The 12,500-nt window shown below is 42.7% G+C and overlaps 2 protein-coding genes across 2 annotated transcripts in view; one reads left to right on the top strand and one right to left on the bottom strand.

The window, feature by feature from the left end:
- LOC138961101 (uncharacterized) overlaps positions 1-5,283 on the bottom strand; it is a 6,628-nt gene extending 1,345 nt beyond the window's left edge. The window contains exons 1-2 of the mRNA XM_070332699.1: positions 5,224-5,283; positions 901-1,207 (exon numbers count right to left, since the gene is read on the bottom strand). Of these exons, the coding sequence (XP_070188800.1) occupies positions 901-1,207; positions 5,224-5,283 (367 nt within the window). The remainder of the gene's footprint in view (positions 1-900; positions 1,208-5,223) is intronic.
- Positions 5,284-6,029: 746 nt separating this feature from the next.
- Positions 6,030-12,500, top strand: part of LOC138960853 (uncharacterized) — a 28,683-nt gene continuing 22,212 nt past the window's right edge. Inside the window, exon 1 of the mRNA XM_070332496.1 lies at positions 6,030-6,203. Coding sequence (XP_070188597.1) covers positions 6,125-6,203 — 79 coding nt within the window. The 5' untranslated portion in view covers positions 6,030-6,124. The remainder of the gene's footprint in view (positions 6,204-12,500) is intronic.

Below are 12,500 nucleotides of genomic sequence, written 5' to 3' on the forward strand. Positions count from 1 at the left end.
CGACCGGTTTGCATTGTACCGTACCTTTAAGACAACAAATCTTGTAGAAAAATACTTGTCAATTCCAGTAAACAGACACATTTTAAATGTTTTGGTTAAATTTAGATTGGGTATTTCCAGACTTGCTTTACATACAGAAAGGTATAAAGCTGTAAGTGAAAATAATTTGGTCTGTCGTTTGTGTCAATCTAGTACTGAAGATGAATTGCATTTTGTTTTATGCTGCCCTGCACTGGAAAATCTAAGACGTCAATTTATTCCAGCAAAATTTTGTAGATGTCCTTCGAACTTCAAACTTGCACTGTTGTTGTCTGTGAAAAATGAAACTATACTTTGCAATGTAGCTAAGTTCTTGTATTTTTCATTTAAATGTTTAGAAAACGCTGTTTAAGCATTAGTATTTTATGATTATACATTGTCTTTTCTTCTGTTCACTTGAAACGACGCGTGTGTGGATTGCTGCTGCACACACGCTCTACTTTTGTGTAACCAGCCCCCTTCCGAAAGGGGCTAAGGCCTTAAAGGAATAAAATCTTGTTCTTGTTCTTGTTCTTGTTCCTCGCTCTCTCTCCTCTCTCTCTGTCTCTCTCGCTCTCTCTCTCTCTCTCTCTCACTCATTCACTCACTCACTCACTCTCTCTCTCTCTCCTCTCTCTCTCTCCTTTCTCTCTGTCTGTCTCTGTCTCTCCCTCCCCCTTCTCTCTCTCTCTCTCTCTCTCTCTCTCTCTCTCTCTCTCTCTCTCTCTCTCTCTCTCTCTCTCTCTCTCTCTCTCTCTCTCTCTAGTCCAAGATTAACCACATTGAGGGCATAGTTTATCCCGGACTAAAGTCTCTAACCTGAACTCCTGCATACCGGCCCGGGTATACATTAACCAACTCAAACCCACTCAATTCTCTCACCAAAACTAGAAGTAGAAGTCAGCGTTGACACCCGCCTAGGGGGAAGACCGAACAAGCCAGGCTCGCTCTTCTGTCTCAGCAAAGTGGCAACCCGTGCCTTACCCGCAGACCCGGTTACTTTGCCCTCGGGTGGCGTGGAGGAGGATGAAGACGAGGGGGATGAAGGTGTGGATATACCCAGGGTGCCGCACGACACCGTGCGCGCTGCAGAGAACCGCATGGAACGGGAGCGCTTCAGACGCCGGATGTTGTCGTTGATGTGGATGAGTTGTTTCAGCAAAGCCAGGTCCTGCTGCCTCATCGCCAGCTGTAAACATACAGTAACATCATACAATGGTTTGAGTTTTTATTGTGATTCTCTGACTCGTTGTGGCTCTCCCATCGCCTTCTGTGAAAATACAACCAAACACACAATGGTTCGAGTTTTCATTGTGGCTCTCTGAAAAATGTTTGACTCTCTCATCAACAGCTGTAAATATAGAACAAACAAACAATGTTTGACTCTCTCATCAACAGCTGTAAATATAGAACAAACAAACAATGTTTGACTCTCTCATCAACAGCTGTAAATATAGAACAAACAAACAATGTTTGACTCTCTCATCAACAGCTGTCAATATAGAACAAACAGCTGTAAATATAGAACAAACAAACAATGTTTGACTCTCTCATCAACAGCTGTCAATATAGAACAAACAAAAATGTTTGACTCTCTCATCAACAGCTGTAAATATAGAACAAACAAACAATGTTTGAGTTTTCACTGTGGCTATCTAATTAAATGTTGTCCTCGCATCGCCGTCAAAAGAAAACTAATAAAGTAGATGTGAATGATTCGTTGTGACTTTGGGATCCTTGGCCAGAGACACACTTTTATCAGATGTAAGTTTTATTGTGTTTATTAAGTGTAGAGAAAACAAATGTAAATAAATTCAGGAAAAAAGAATGACGTCAAAATATATAGTTTAACGACATCGACATTCATAGAACTGAATTATATCGATTTATAGCCATGCAATTGTGACAGGAAGGCTACCGCTCCTTTCACAGCAGACTCTGCACCCGAGTTGTTGGCGTTTAAAAGTCAACACCCGTGGATTGTGAGAATCTGTTTGTGATGGGGTCTGGTGGTTTCCGATTGTCTGTATGTTCATGGAAACCTTCGGGTTTGCATAACAGTTTTTATAGGGCTAAGAAATTAGCCCTAAAATTTTCAATCCTGTTTGATTGCACTACTTTTCCCGAGGTGATCGTAGTGTTTGGCACACGGTTACACAATGACCAAGACATGATCGACTAGCTGTTCTAAACTGATGTCAAATATAAAAGAATGTCACCCCGAAAATAAAAAGATAGTGACTCCGACACTCATAGAATACCATTATGTCCATGACACATCCAATCAACGCCAGGTATGATCGACTAGCTGTTCAAAACTGTTGTCCGAAATACAAAGAATGTCATGATGATGAAACAGATATCGACACCGACACTCATAGAAACAGATTATGTCCATTACATATCCATCAATGCCAGACATGATGGACTGTCCGGAAGTGTTGTCCAGAATAAAAAGGCAATGATAAGGGGAACGAAAGAAAGACTAGTGTTGTAAGGCTGTGTGTGTGTGTGTCTCTGTGTGTGTGTGTGTGTGTGTGTGTGTGTGTGTGTGTGTGTGTGTGTGTGTGTGTGTGTGTGTGTGTGTGTGTGTGTGTGAACGTGTGTGTGTGGGGCGGGGATATTGCTCAGTTGGTAGCGCGCTGGATTTGTATTCAGTTGGCCGCTGTCAGCGTGAGTTCGATCCCAGGTTCGGCGGAAATTTATTTCACAGAGTCAACTTTGTGTGCAGACTCTCTTCGGTGTCCGAACCTCCCCCCGTGTACACTACATTGGGTGTGCACGTTAAAGATCCCACGATTGACAAAAGGGTCTTTCCTGGCAAAATTGCTTAGGCACAGTTAATAATTGTATACCTATACCCGTGTGACTTGGAATAAATAGGCCGTGAAAGGTAAATATGCGCCGAAATGGCTGCAATCTACTGGCCGTATAAAATTTCATATCACACGGCATCACTGCAGAGCGCCTAGAACTGTACCCACGGAATATGCGCGATATAAGACTCATTGATTGATTGATTGATTGATTGTGTGTGTGTGTGTGTGTGTGTGTGTGTGTGTGAATGTGTGTGTGTGTGAGTGTGTGTGTGTGGGTTTGTGTGTGTGTGTGCGTGTGCGTGTGTGTGTGTGTGTGTGTGTGTGTGTGTGTGTGTGTAAGGGTATGTGTGTGTGTAAGCTATTTCTGAGCGTTCAATGACAAGGGTAAAAGGGCAAAACCCTATTATCACTGACCGATTACCTTGAAGCCTGATTTGACTTCAGATCTGCAGCACTAGTACTGAGACTATACCTTCGTGTACACTACATTGGGGTGTGCACGTTAAAGATCCCACGATTGACAAAAGGGTCTTTCCTGGCAAAATTGTATAGGCATAGATAAAAATGTCCACCAAAATACCCGTGTGACTTGGAATAATAGGCCGTGAAAAGTAGGATATGCGCCGAAATGGCTGCGATCTGCTGGCCGATGTGAATGCGTGATGTATTGTGTAAAAAAAATTCCATCTCACACGGCATAAATAAATCCCTGCGCCTTGAATAATGTGCGCGATATAAATTGCATAAAATAAAATAAATAAATCCCTGCGCTTAGAACTGTACCCACGGAATACGCGCGATATAAGCTTCATATTGATTGAAAAGTAAAATTAAACACATGATATATGCTCAAAATCAAATGAGTTGTTTAAAACCTTTTTAATTTGACATCTAACCTAAGCAATTCACTCGCGCGCGCGTGTGTGTGTTTGTGCGTACGGGTGGGTGTCTGTGTGTGTTCGTGTCTCTGTGTGTGTTTAATAAGCAAAGATGCACTGCGTCAGTGCACGTGACAGTGTACCTTTTTCGCTGGCCGGTTTGCTTCGTCATCCAGCACAGGCTGTTTATCCATTTTTCTGTTTTGCTTTACACTGCATTAGGTTCATGATAATTTGATGGTTTGAGAGACTTCATTGTTTTCATTCTCTGTAGTTTGACGTGCATTATAACTGTGACAGGGGAGGCTACCGCTCTTTTCACAGCAGACTCTGCACCCGAGTTGTTGGCCTTTAAGTCAACACCGGTGGATTGTGGAATTCTGTTTGTGATGGGGTCTGGTGGTTTCCGATTGTCTGTATGTTCATGGAAACCTTCGGGTTTGCATAACAGTTTTTATAGGGCTAAGAAATTAGCCCTAACATTTTCAATCCTGTTTGATTGCACTTCGCCTCCCGATTACATCTGGCGCTTGCGAGCATGGATGGGACTCGGCATGATATGTTCAGGTAATGGCATAATATGACCACTGAACATTTTCGTGCTGTTCTCATTCTGCGAACTTGGGATGGACAGTGGTCCCCCGGTTCGGAACTTCGGGACGAAGTTCATTCAAACGGGGGCGATTGTGACAGGGGAGGCTACCGCTCCTTTCACAGCAGACTCTGCACCCGAGTTGTTGGCCTTTAAATCAACACCGGTGGATTGTGGAATTCTGTTTGTGATGGGGTCTGGTGGTTTCCGATTGTCTGTATGTTCATGAAAACCTTCGGGTTTGCATAACAGTTTTTATAGGGCTAAGAAATTAGCCCTAACATTTTCAATCCTGTTTGATTGCACTTCGCCTCCCGAGGTGATCGTAGTGTTACGGCACTCGGTTACATAACATTTCACTTTTCTGCATGTCATTGTTACTATGTCTTCCTGTCCATAGATTTTGTTATTCGTTTTAGTTAGGTTACGTTATCCTCTGTCTGTATTTGTCTGTGCTTGTTCTCTCAGTTTTCTTTCTCGGTTCAGTCTTGTTTGAGCTTTATTGCTTTTGTGTGTGTGCTATGCTGATGAAGACGCTAGTCAAAACAGGGCCGTGTTCGTGTTTGATTGTTCATGTTGTGGGTTTTCTCTTCTGGTGGGTACATTTTTTATTGTTATCTTGGTTCAGTGGTTTGAGTTTTCATTGTGGCTCTCGGATTAATACACGATGTGAGGAAATAACTCTGTCACTTTTATATGGGTTGCGAAACAGTAACTTTTCCTTGTTTCCATAGTTACACTGAAGCAAACCTACAAGGTCACGTGTAGCTTGCGTCAGTGTTTCTATGCAAACTTAAGGAAAAACAAGAAAAGAAACTCTTTCACAACCTAAAAAAAACCTTGACACAGTCATTTCCGGAATGCGTCGCATCGCCGTAAAAAAACGAACAAAAATCAAACACACACACTCACACACCTTTCTGTGCAACGTGGCATTTAGGGATGAATTAATTTTGCAGATTGACACTGGTAACATTTTAACAATTGAATTCACCTACGAATTCCCAGTTTGGACAGAAAGTATCCAGGTTGATGCTTTTTGACATGCGTCCAAGTAGAGGGATGACTTTTCTATGTAAAAACCTTGCACGACCTAGGGGATAAGCCGAACCAGAAAATTCCGTGCCTTTCAAAAATACTACAGTAAAAATGTTCTTTCTGCTGCATCTGGACACAAATGTATCGATGTTGATAAGCGGTCTAACGGGCGAAATGGCCGAGTGGGTGTGACGTTGGCTTCCCGTGCCGAACGGTTTGAGTGTTCGAATTCCGACAGCGCCTCAGTAGTGGGATGAGGACGAAGATTTGTCCGATGTCCGTGGTCAACTTATGTGCAGACCAGCTACAGTGCCTTAATCATTCCCGTTCGTGTGTACGCGCAAGTGTAAGACCAAGTTCGCACGGAACAGATCCTGTAATCCATTTCTGAGTTTGGTGGGTTATAGAAACACGAACATATCAAGCGTAAATCCCCCCCAAAATCGGCGTAATTGCTGCCCAGATGGCGGGTTAAAAACGGCCTTGTTACGCGTCGAAACCAACGAACGCGGAAGAAGAAGAAGAAGAGGCGGTTTTGTATCGTCAACCAGTCTAGGTTCTCCGAGCGACAGAGGAACCCATCTGAAGCTTTTGTAGCGAGTTTGATTACGTTGCGAGCTAAACATGCCAAAAAGCTTTTTGTTTAATCCTAAAATGTAAACACTGATAACAAAAAAGACAAATCCGCGTTGAATGTTAACAGCGAGTGTAACTTGTAACGTTCACACCGAAGGGAAGCGGATTCAACGGACGTTCGAGACCAACCATAACAATTGAAAATGAAATCTTCACTGCTGCTCTGTTGCTTGCTATGTGCGAAACTGATTGCATGCGCGAGTATCTTCAAAGTTCAGGAAGGTAAGGATTATATGCGTTTGTCTGTCCGTCAGTGTGTCTGTCCGCCTGACTGTCTGACTTTCTGTCTGTTTTCGTTTGTATTAGTTTCTGGACACCCCAAGGAGCCAGCCTTTCTTTTCTAAGTGACGGTTTTGGAAAGTAGTTGGGTAATTTGTTGGCTCGGGTTGCACCAGATCGGTCAATTGTCCTTGTTTTGATCCAAATTTGTTTTCTAACATTTACTTTTTGGAATGTGTATTAGGGGAAGTTTCTTGGCTCAGATTACACCAGATGGCTTAATTTTCCTTGTTTTTATCAACATTTTCAGGGGGTTGGGACATAGGAGGTTCGAACGCTTTTCGCCCTCACCTGAACGCTTTCGAAATTTCGAGACAAAACCCACACCCTTAAATATAACGTGATCCCCCCCCCCCCCCCCCCTCCCCCGAGTGTATATATACTCTTCAAAAAAATTAAGGACCGGTCATGAAATGTTTACAATCTTTAAAATATTCGCCAAAAATTAAGGGTTTGACAATTTGATTGAAATGTCACTGTTTTGAATTAACAATAGGGCAGTGAGTCTTGCTCTAGGAACATTGTTGGCAGGCAGTGTTACTGTGTCATATTAAACAGAAGGAAAACGTGAGGTTTTCTTATTAAAGTGGGAAGTTTTCAAAGTCCTATGAAATCGGTGCAAGACATGCCAGGACAAAAACCAGTAATGCGCGTGCTACAACAGGGTTCCAGACATGAAATGAGCTCACAAATTTGTGTTTCTAAAATGACGCACTGACAAAATAATGCAATGGAAGAACATACCCCTAATACGAAAACGGAGCGACTTGGATAAGGCAAAGGCAAGTGATTCAGAGTGTTCCAGTGTCTCACTTCAACATCATCGGACTGAAGGAATGGCTTCAAGCAATTGGCAGAGTACATATAGCTCAGTTGGTAGCGCGCTGGATTTGTATTCAGTTGGCCGCTGTCAGCGCGAGTTCGATCCCAGGTTCGGCGGAAATTTATTTCACAGAGTCAACTTTGTGTGCAGACTCTCTTCGGTGTCCGAACCACCCCCCGTGTATACTACATTGGGTGTGCACGTTAAAGATCCCACGATTGACAAAAGGGTCTTTCCTGGCAAAATTGCTTAGGCACAGTTAATAATTGTCTACCATACCCGTGTGATTTGGAATAAGGCCGTGAAAGGTAAATATGCGCCGACATGGCTGCAATCTACTGGCCGTATAAAATTTCATCTCACACGGCATCACTGCAGAGCGCCTAGAACTGTACCCACGGAATATGCGCGATATAAGCCTCATTGATTGATTGATTGAGTTAAGACAATGTTATGGTCGGCCTACAGTCACCACAAAAATGAAGGGTCGCCTCGTCCAAATGAAGGTCATGCAGCAAAAAAGGTTACTGAAATGGCAGCAGGCATCAACCATGAGCTGCCACCACACACCGTTGTAAGTAATCAAAGTGTTACAAACTGCTTACACGCTTTCAACTTCAGTGAAAGACGCCCAGTCCGCAAAACAACATCGACCGCAAACCATCCACCGGCCCACCGAGCCTAATGCACTCAACATTTAAGGTGGTTACGTCATCTTAGGGCTCAGTTTTGTTAACAGATGGGTCCCGCCTCTTTATATTTAGTCAAGTTTTGACTAAATATTTTAACATCGAGGGGGAATCGAAACGAGGGTCGTGGTGTATGTGCGTGTGTGTGTGTGTGTGTGTGTGTGTCTGTGTGTGTGTGTGTGTGTGTGTGTGTGTGTGTGTGTAGAGCGATTCAGACTAAACTACTGGACCGATCTTTATGAAATTTGACATGAGAGTTCCTGGGTATGAAATCCCCGAACGTTTTTTTCATTTTTTTGATAAATGTCTTTGATGACGTCATATCCGGCTTTTCGTGAAAGTTGAGGCGGCACTGTCACGCCCTCATTTTTCAACCAAATTGGTTGAAATTTTGGTCAAGTAATCTTCGACGAAGCCCGGACTTCGGTATTGCATTTCAGCTTGGTGGCTAAAAAATTAATTAATGACTTTGGTCATTAAAAATCTGAAAATTGTAAAAAAAAATAAAAATTTATAAAACGATCCATATTTACGTTTATCTTATTCTCCATCATTTGCTGATTCCAAAAACATATAAATATGTTATATTCGGATTAAAAACAAGCTCTGAAAATTAAATATATAAAAATTATTATCAAAATTAAATTGTCGAAATCAATTTAAAAACACTTTCATCTTATTCCTTGTCGGTTCCTGATTCCAAAAACATATAGATATGATATGTTTGGATTCAAAACACGCTCAGAAAGTTAAAACAAAGAGAGGTACAGAAAAGCGTGCTATCCTTCTTAGCGCAACTACTACCCCGCTCTTCTTGTCAATTTCACTGCCTTTGCCATGAGCGGTGGACTGACGATGCTACGAGTATACGGTCTTGCTGAAAAATGGCATTGCGTTCAGTTTCATTCTGTGAGTTCGACAGCTACTTGACTAAATATTGTATTTTCGCCTTACGCGACTTGTTGGATCCTGCTGATGGACGCATCAGAGTCTGGAGGCGTCGTAGAGAGCGCTTTGCAGATGGCGCTGTTCTAGAACGGAATCATTTGATGGGGGCTCTGTAATGGTCCGGGGAGAGATCACCTTTCGTCGTAGGACATCTGACTACCGATTAGTGGGAGATTAACTAGTGTTATTCCCCCCTCGGCTTCTTTCTCTCTGTAAACGTGTAGGGCTAGTTATTTTTCGGTAACTTACCCAACAACCAAAATCACTTACCCAACAACGGGCCTGAATCCTCGATAGCTCACAGGTTGAGGAGCTAGACTTTGAGCGAACTACTTTAGCGATTGAAAAGTTCCGAACGCTCCAATGTACGAAATATACATCTCTAGACCAAACATGTCACGTTTCAATATATCACTTAAGGTGATTATGAACCGGTTAATTACTACTAATTAACTAACCACACCACGATCCACTCTCGCAGTCATACAATTAAATAGAGTCAACAAAAGTATAAGTTTCAGACGCCTGTTTATGTATAAACTCTCCACCTCCCTCGAGCCTTCACTCAAAATATGTTCCTTTTACGTTCTCAACACGTAAAAACCCAGTGTTCACTGACAAAATGCCAGTAGTATGTAGAAAATTATAGTAACACGCTGAACCCGTGTAAAATACAGTCAAATGAGAATGTTCTGTTCGAAAAGCTCTAGTTCGTGCAGGTGTCCCACACCCCACGTTGTCACTACTCCAATGAAATCATAGATACGAAAAGACAACGGTGGTCAACGGGGTGTATACGACATGGTGCACTTAGCTTTATCTCTGCTGCTGCTGCTTAGCCGGTATGCTGGTTAGTCGGTTCGCTGGTTAGCCGGTCCGCTGGTTAGCCGGTTCGCTGGTTAGCCGGTCCGCTGGTTAGCCGGTCTCCTGGTTAGCCGGTCTCCTGGTTAGCGTAGCTTCAACGTGCAACAGTTCCCGCCAGAGTCAGCCGTGCAGATGTTACAAGAATGTAACGAAGCGAGGCGAACGAACGGAGGCTGCAAACAGAAAGCATCGGTGCACTAAACATGTCAGCTACCCCTCACCCACCACCTTAAAACATGTCATCTTTAAATACCTCATCGAGCACGTGGGCCTGCACAAAACGGACTTTTTACAACAACAAAACAGCCATTTTCCGTCCTTCTCTCCCTATCTGCAAAAACCATATACAGATTAGTATTTTAGCGTCACAGAGAGTAAATTATGCGCTAACCTGGAAAGAACAACAGAGAGTATTTCATTCCACAACACAGACTCATCAACAGCGTTAAATAATGATTTATTACCTCAAAAGCCTATGATTGTACTCTCAATGGAAGCAAAGTCCGCTTCCTCCCTGGAACAGCCTCTGTTCGTCAACAGTGACCAAAAACCTCCAGAACCCCTTGTCGAATCCTTATGCGAAAGCCATCGCCGACGAAGGAAAGTTGACGACTTGTCCTCAGCAAAGTACTGGCAGTGAGACAGGAAAAACTAGTGGAAGCTCCCCTAGAGTGCCGAATACAATATTCGGTGAAAAACCATCATACTCTAGAAACTGTGTATTAGGTCCTTCCCCTTCTGCCGCTGGGTGTCAAGTGTGCCGCCCTTGTGTCTCTCCCAGACAACCTAGCCAAATACACGTGACTGACCTTGTCACCAAACCAGTCCAGCTATACACAATTCTGCCTCCCAAGCAGAAAAAAGACACGAGAAACTCGATCCGCGAAAATCCCGTGCGCGCTGTCAGCGAAAAACCGTCAGCCCTGTGACAGCAGAAACCCCCGCACTGTGAAACTCGTGCGCTACGAAACATCCGTGTTCATTGAGCACTGTCAGCAAACTCTGCTGTAGCCCAATATCACGCACAGGCGCTTTCTATCATACATTGACCCAGAACAGGCACTCCACTGAGTGACGCTTTCTTGGTCTCTGTCACCCGATCGTGACAAAACAATACAAACATACTGCATTTAAACCAGCAACTACAGGCTTGAACACATTAATCTCCATATAAAATCCATGGATTTGGTTGTTTTCTAAATCCAAATCTAACGATCAGTGCAGAGAAACTCGCTTTAGATCTCTTATGAGTGCAAGCAAACTTCCAAGGCAAGTAACTCTCGTACTGTCTAGCGATAAGAGTAGTTCCCCTTCCAAATTTTCTGAACTGAGTTGCTTGGACAAAAGACTGCAATCCCGACGGTTAGTTTTCGACAATATTTCATTTTATAAACGGATCACACGCAACCAAGTGCACACATATCATCAATTTAAAGAACATACAGCGGTTTCATACATTATTTTGCCCCAGAAAACTGAACTTCATACAATTTTTAACGTTGGAACACGGGTGCAAAAGTTCGTCTGCTAGTCCCATTCGAAGAAAGAACATTTCCTAAGCGATACCAAAACATGAACAGAACACACACTATCTGCCTTTACCGGCACAGCAGAATAACAACATAACTGTGTACTTGATTTTAGTCCAAAACAGGAAAACTGGCAAGAAGTGTTGACAGAATTGAATGATTTTCCCTGAACTATACAACCGCGCATTATTCAATCGCCTGCGCAGGTAGACTGGTTGAGTGAATTGGATTCGATCAAACTTTCGCACAAAAACCCCTCTTTTCTTTGAATAACTGTAGAAAGGAGGAATAAGTAGAGGTTACACGCCGAGTCTCAGTGATTATCAAAAATAATGGTCGAAGTTAGCGGATCATGAAAAATGCGAGCTTTAGCGAGCTTTTTCATGACCGCGAACTGAGACCATTATTTTTTATAATCACTGAGACGAGGTGTGTAACCTCTTTATTCCTCCTTTCTTCAGTTATTCAAAGAAAAGAGGAGGTTTTTTGCGAAAGTTTGATCGAATCCTATTCACTCAACCAGTCAACCTGCGCAGGCGATCGATTAATGCGCGGTTGTATAGTTCCGTGCAAATCATTCCATTCTGTAAACACTTCTTGTCAGTTTTCCTATTTTGGACTAAAATCAAGTACACAGATATGCTGTTATTCTGCTGTGGCGGCAAAGGCAGATATTGTGTGTTCTGTATATGTTTTGGTATCGCGTAGGATAATAATCTTTCGTCAAATGGGACTAGCAGACGAACTTTTGCACCCGTGTTCCAACGTTAAAAACTGTATGCAGTTCAGTTTTCTGGGGAAAATAGTGTATGAAACCGCTTTATGTTGTTTAAATTGATGAGATGTGTGCATTTGGTTGCGTGTGATCTGTTTATTAAATGAAATATTGTTGAAAATTGACCGTCGGATTGCAGTCTGTTGTCGAAGAAACTGAGTGAAAAGAAGGGGAACTACTCTTGTCGCTGGACAAAGTATGAGTTACTTGCCTTGCGGGAAATTGCTTGTGATGAACGTTTGACCACGACAAATCTAGATTCAGAAAACAACCGAACTCATAGATTTTATATGAAGATTCATGTGGTCAGGCCTGTAGATGTTAATTTAAATGCGGTATGTTTGTATTGTTTGCTCCAGAGATGTATACTTCGTACGTTAGAGCGTTCGGAACTTTTCAATCGCAAAAAGTAGTACCGAAACAGAACAAATTCTCAACCCATTGCACTATCGAGGATTCAGGCTGTTGCTGGGTCGTTATTTGTTTGGTTGCTGGGTCATTATCGAAAAATAACTACCCCTACAAGTTTACAGAGGTAAAGAAGCAGAGGGGGGAATAAAGAGGTACATACCTCGTCTCAGTGATTATTAAAAATAATGGTCTCAGTTCGCG

This window comes from Littorina saxatilis, linkage group LG3 (assembly GCF_037325665.1).
Source record: "Littorina saxatilis isolate snail1 linkage group LG3, US_GU_Lsax_2.0, whole genome shotgun sequence".
Classification (NCBI taxonomy): Eukaryota; Metazoa; Mollusca; class Gastropoda; order Littorinimorpha; family Littorinidae; genus Littorina; species Littorina saxatilis.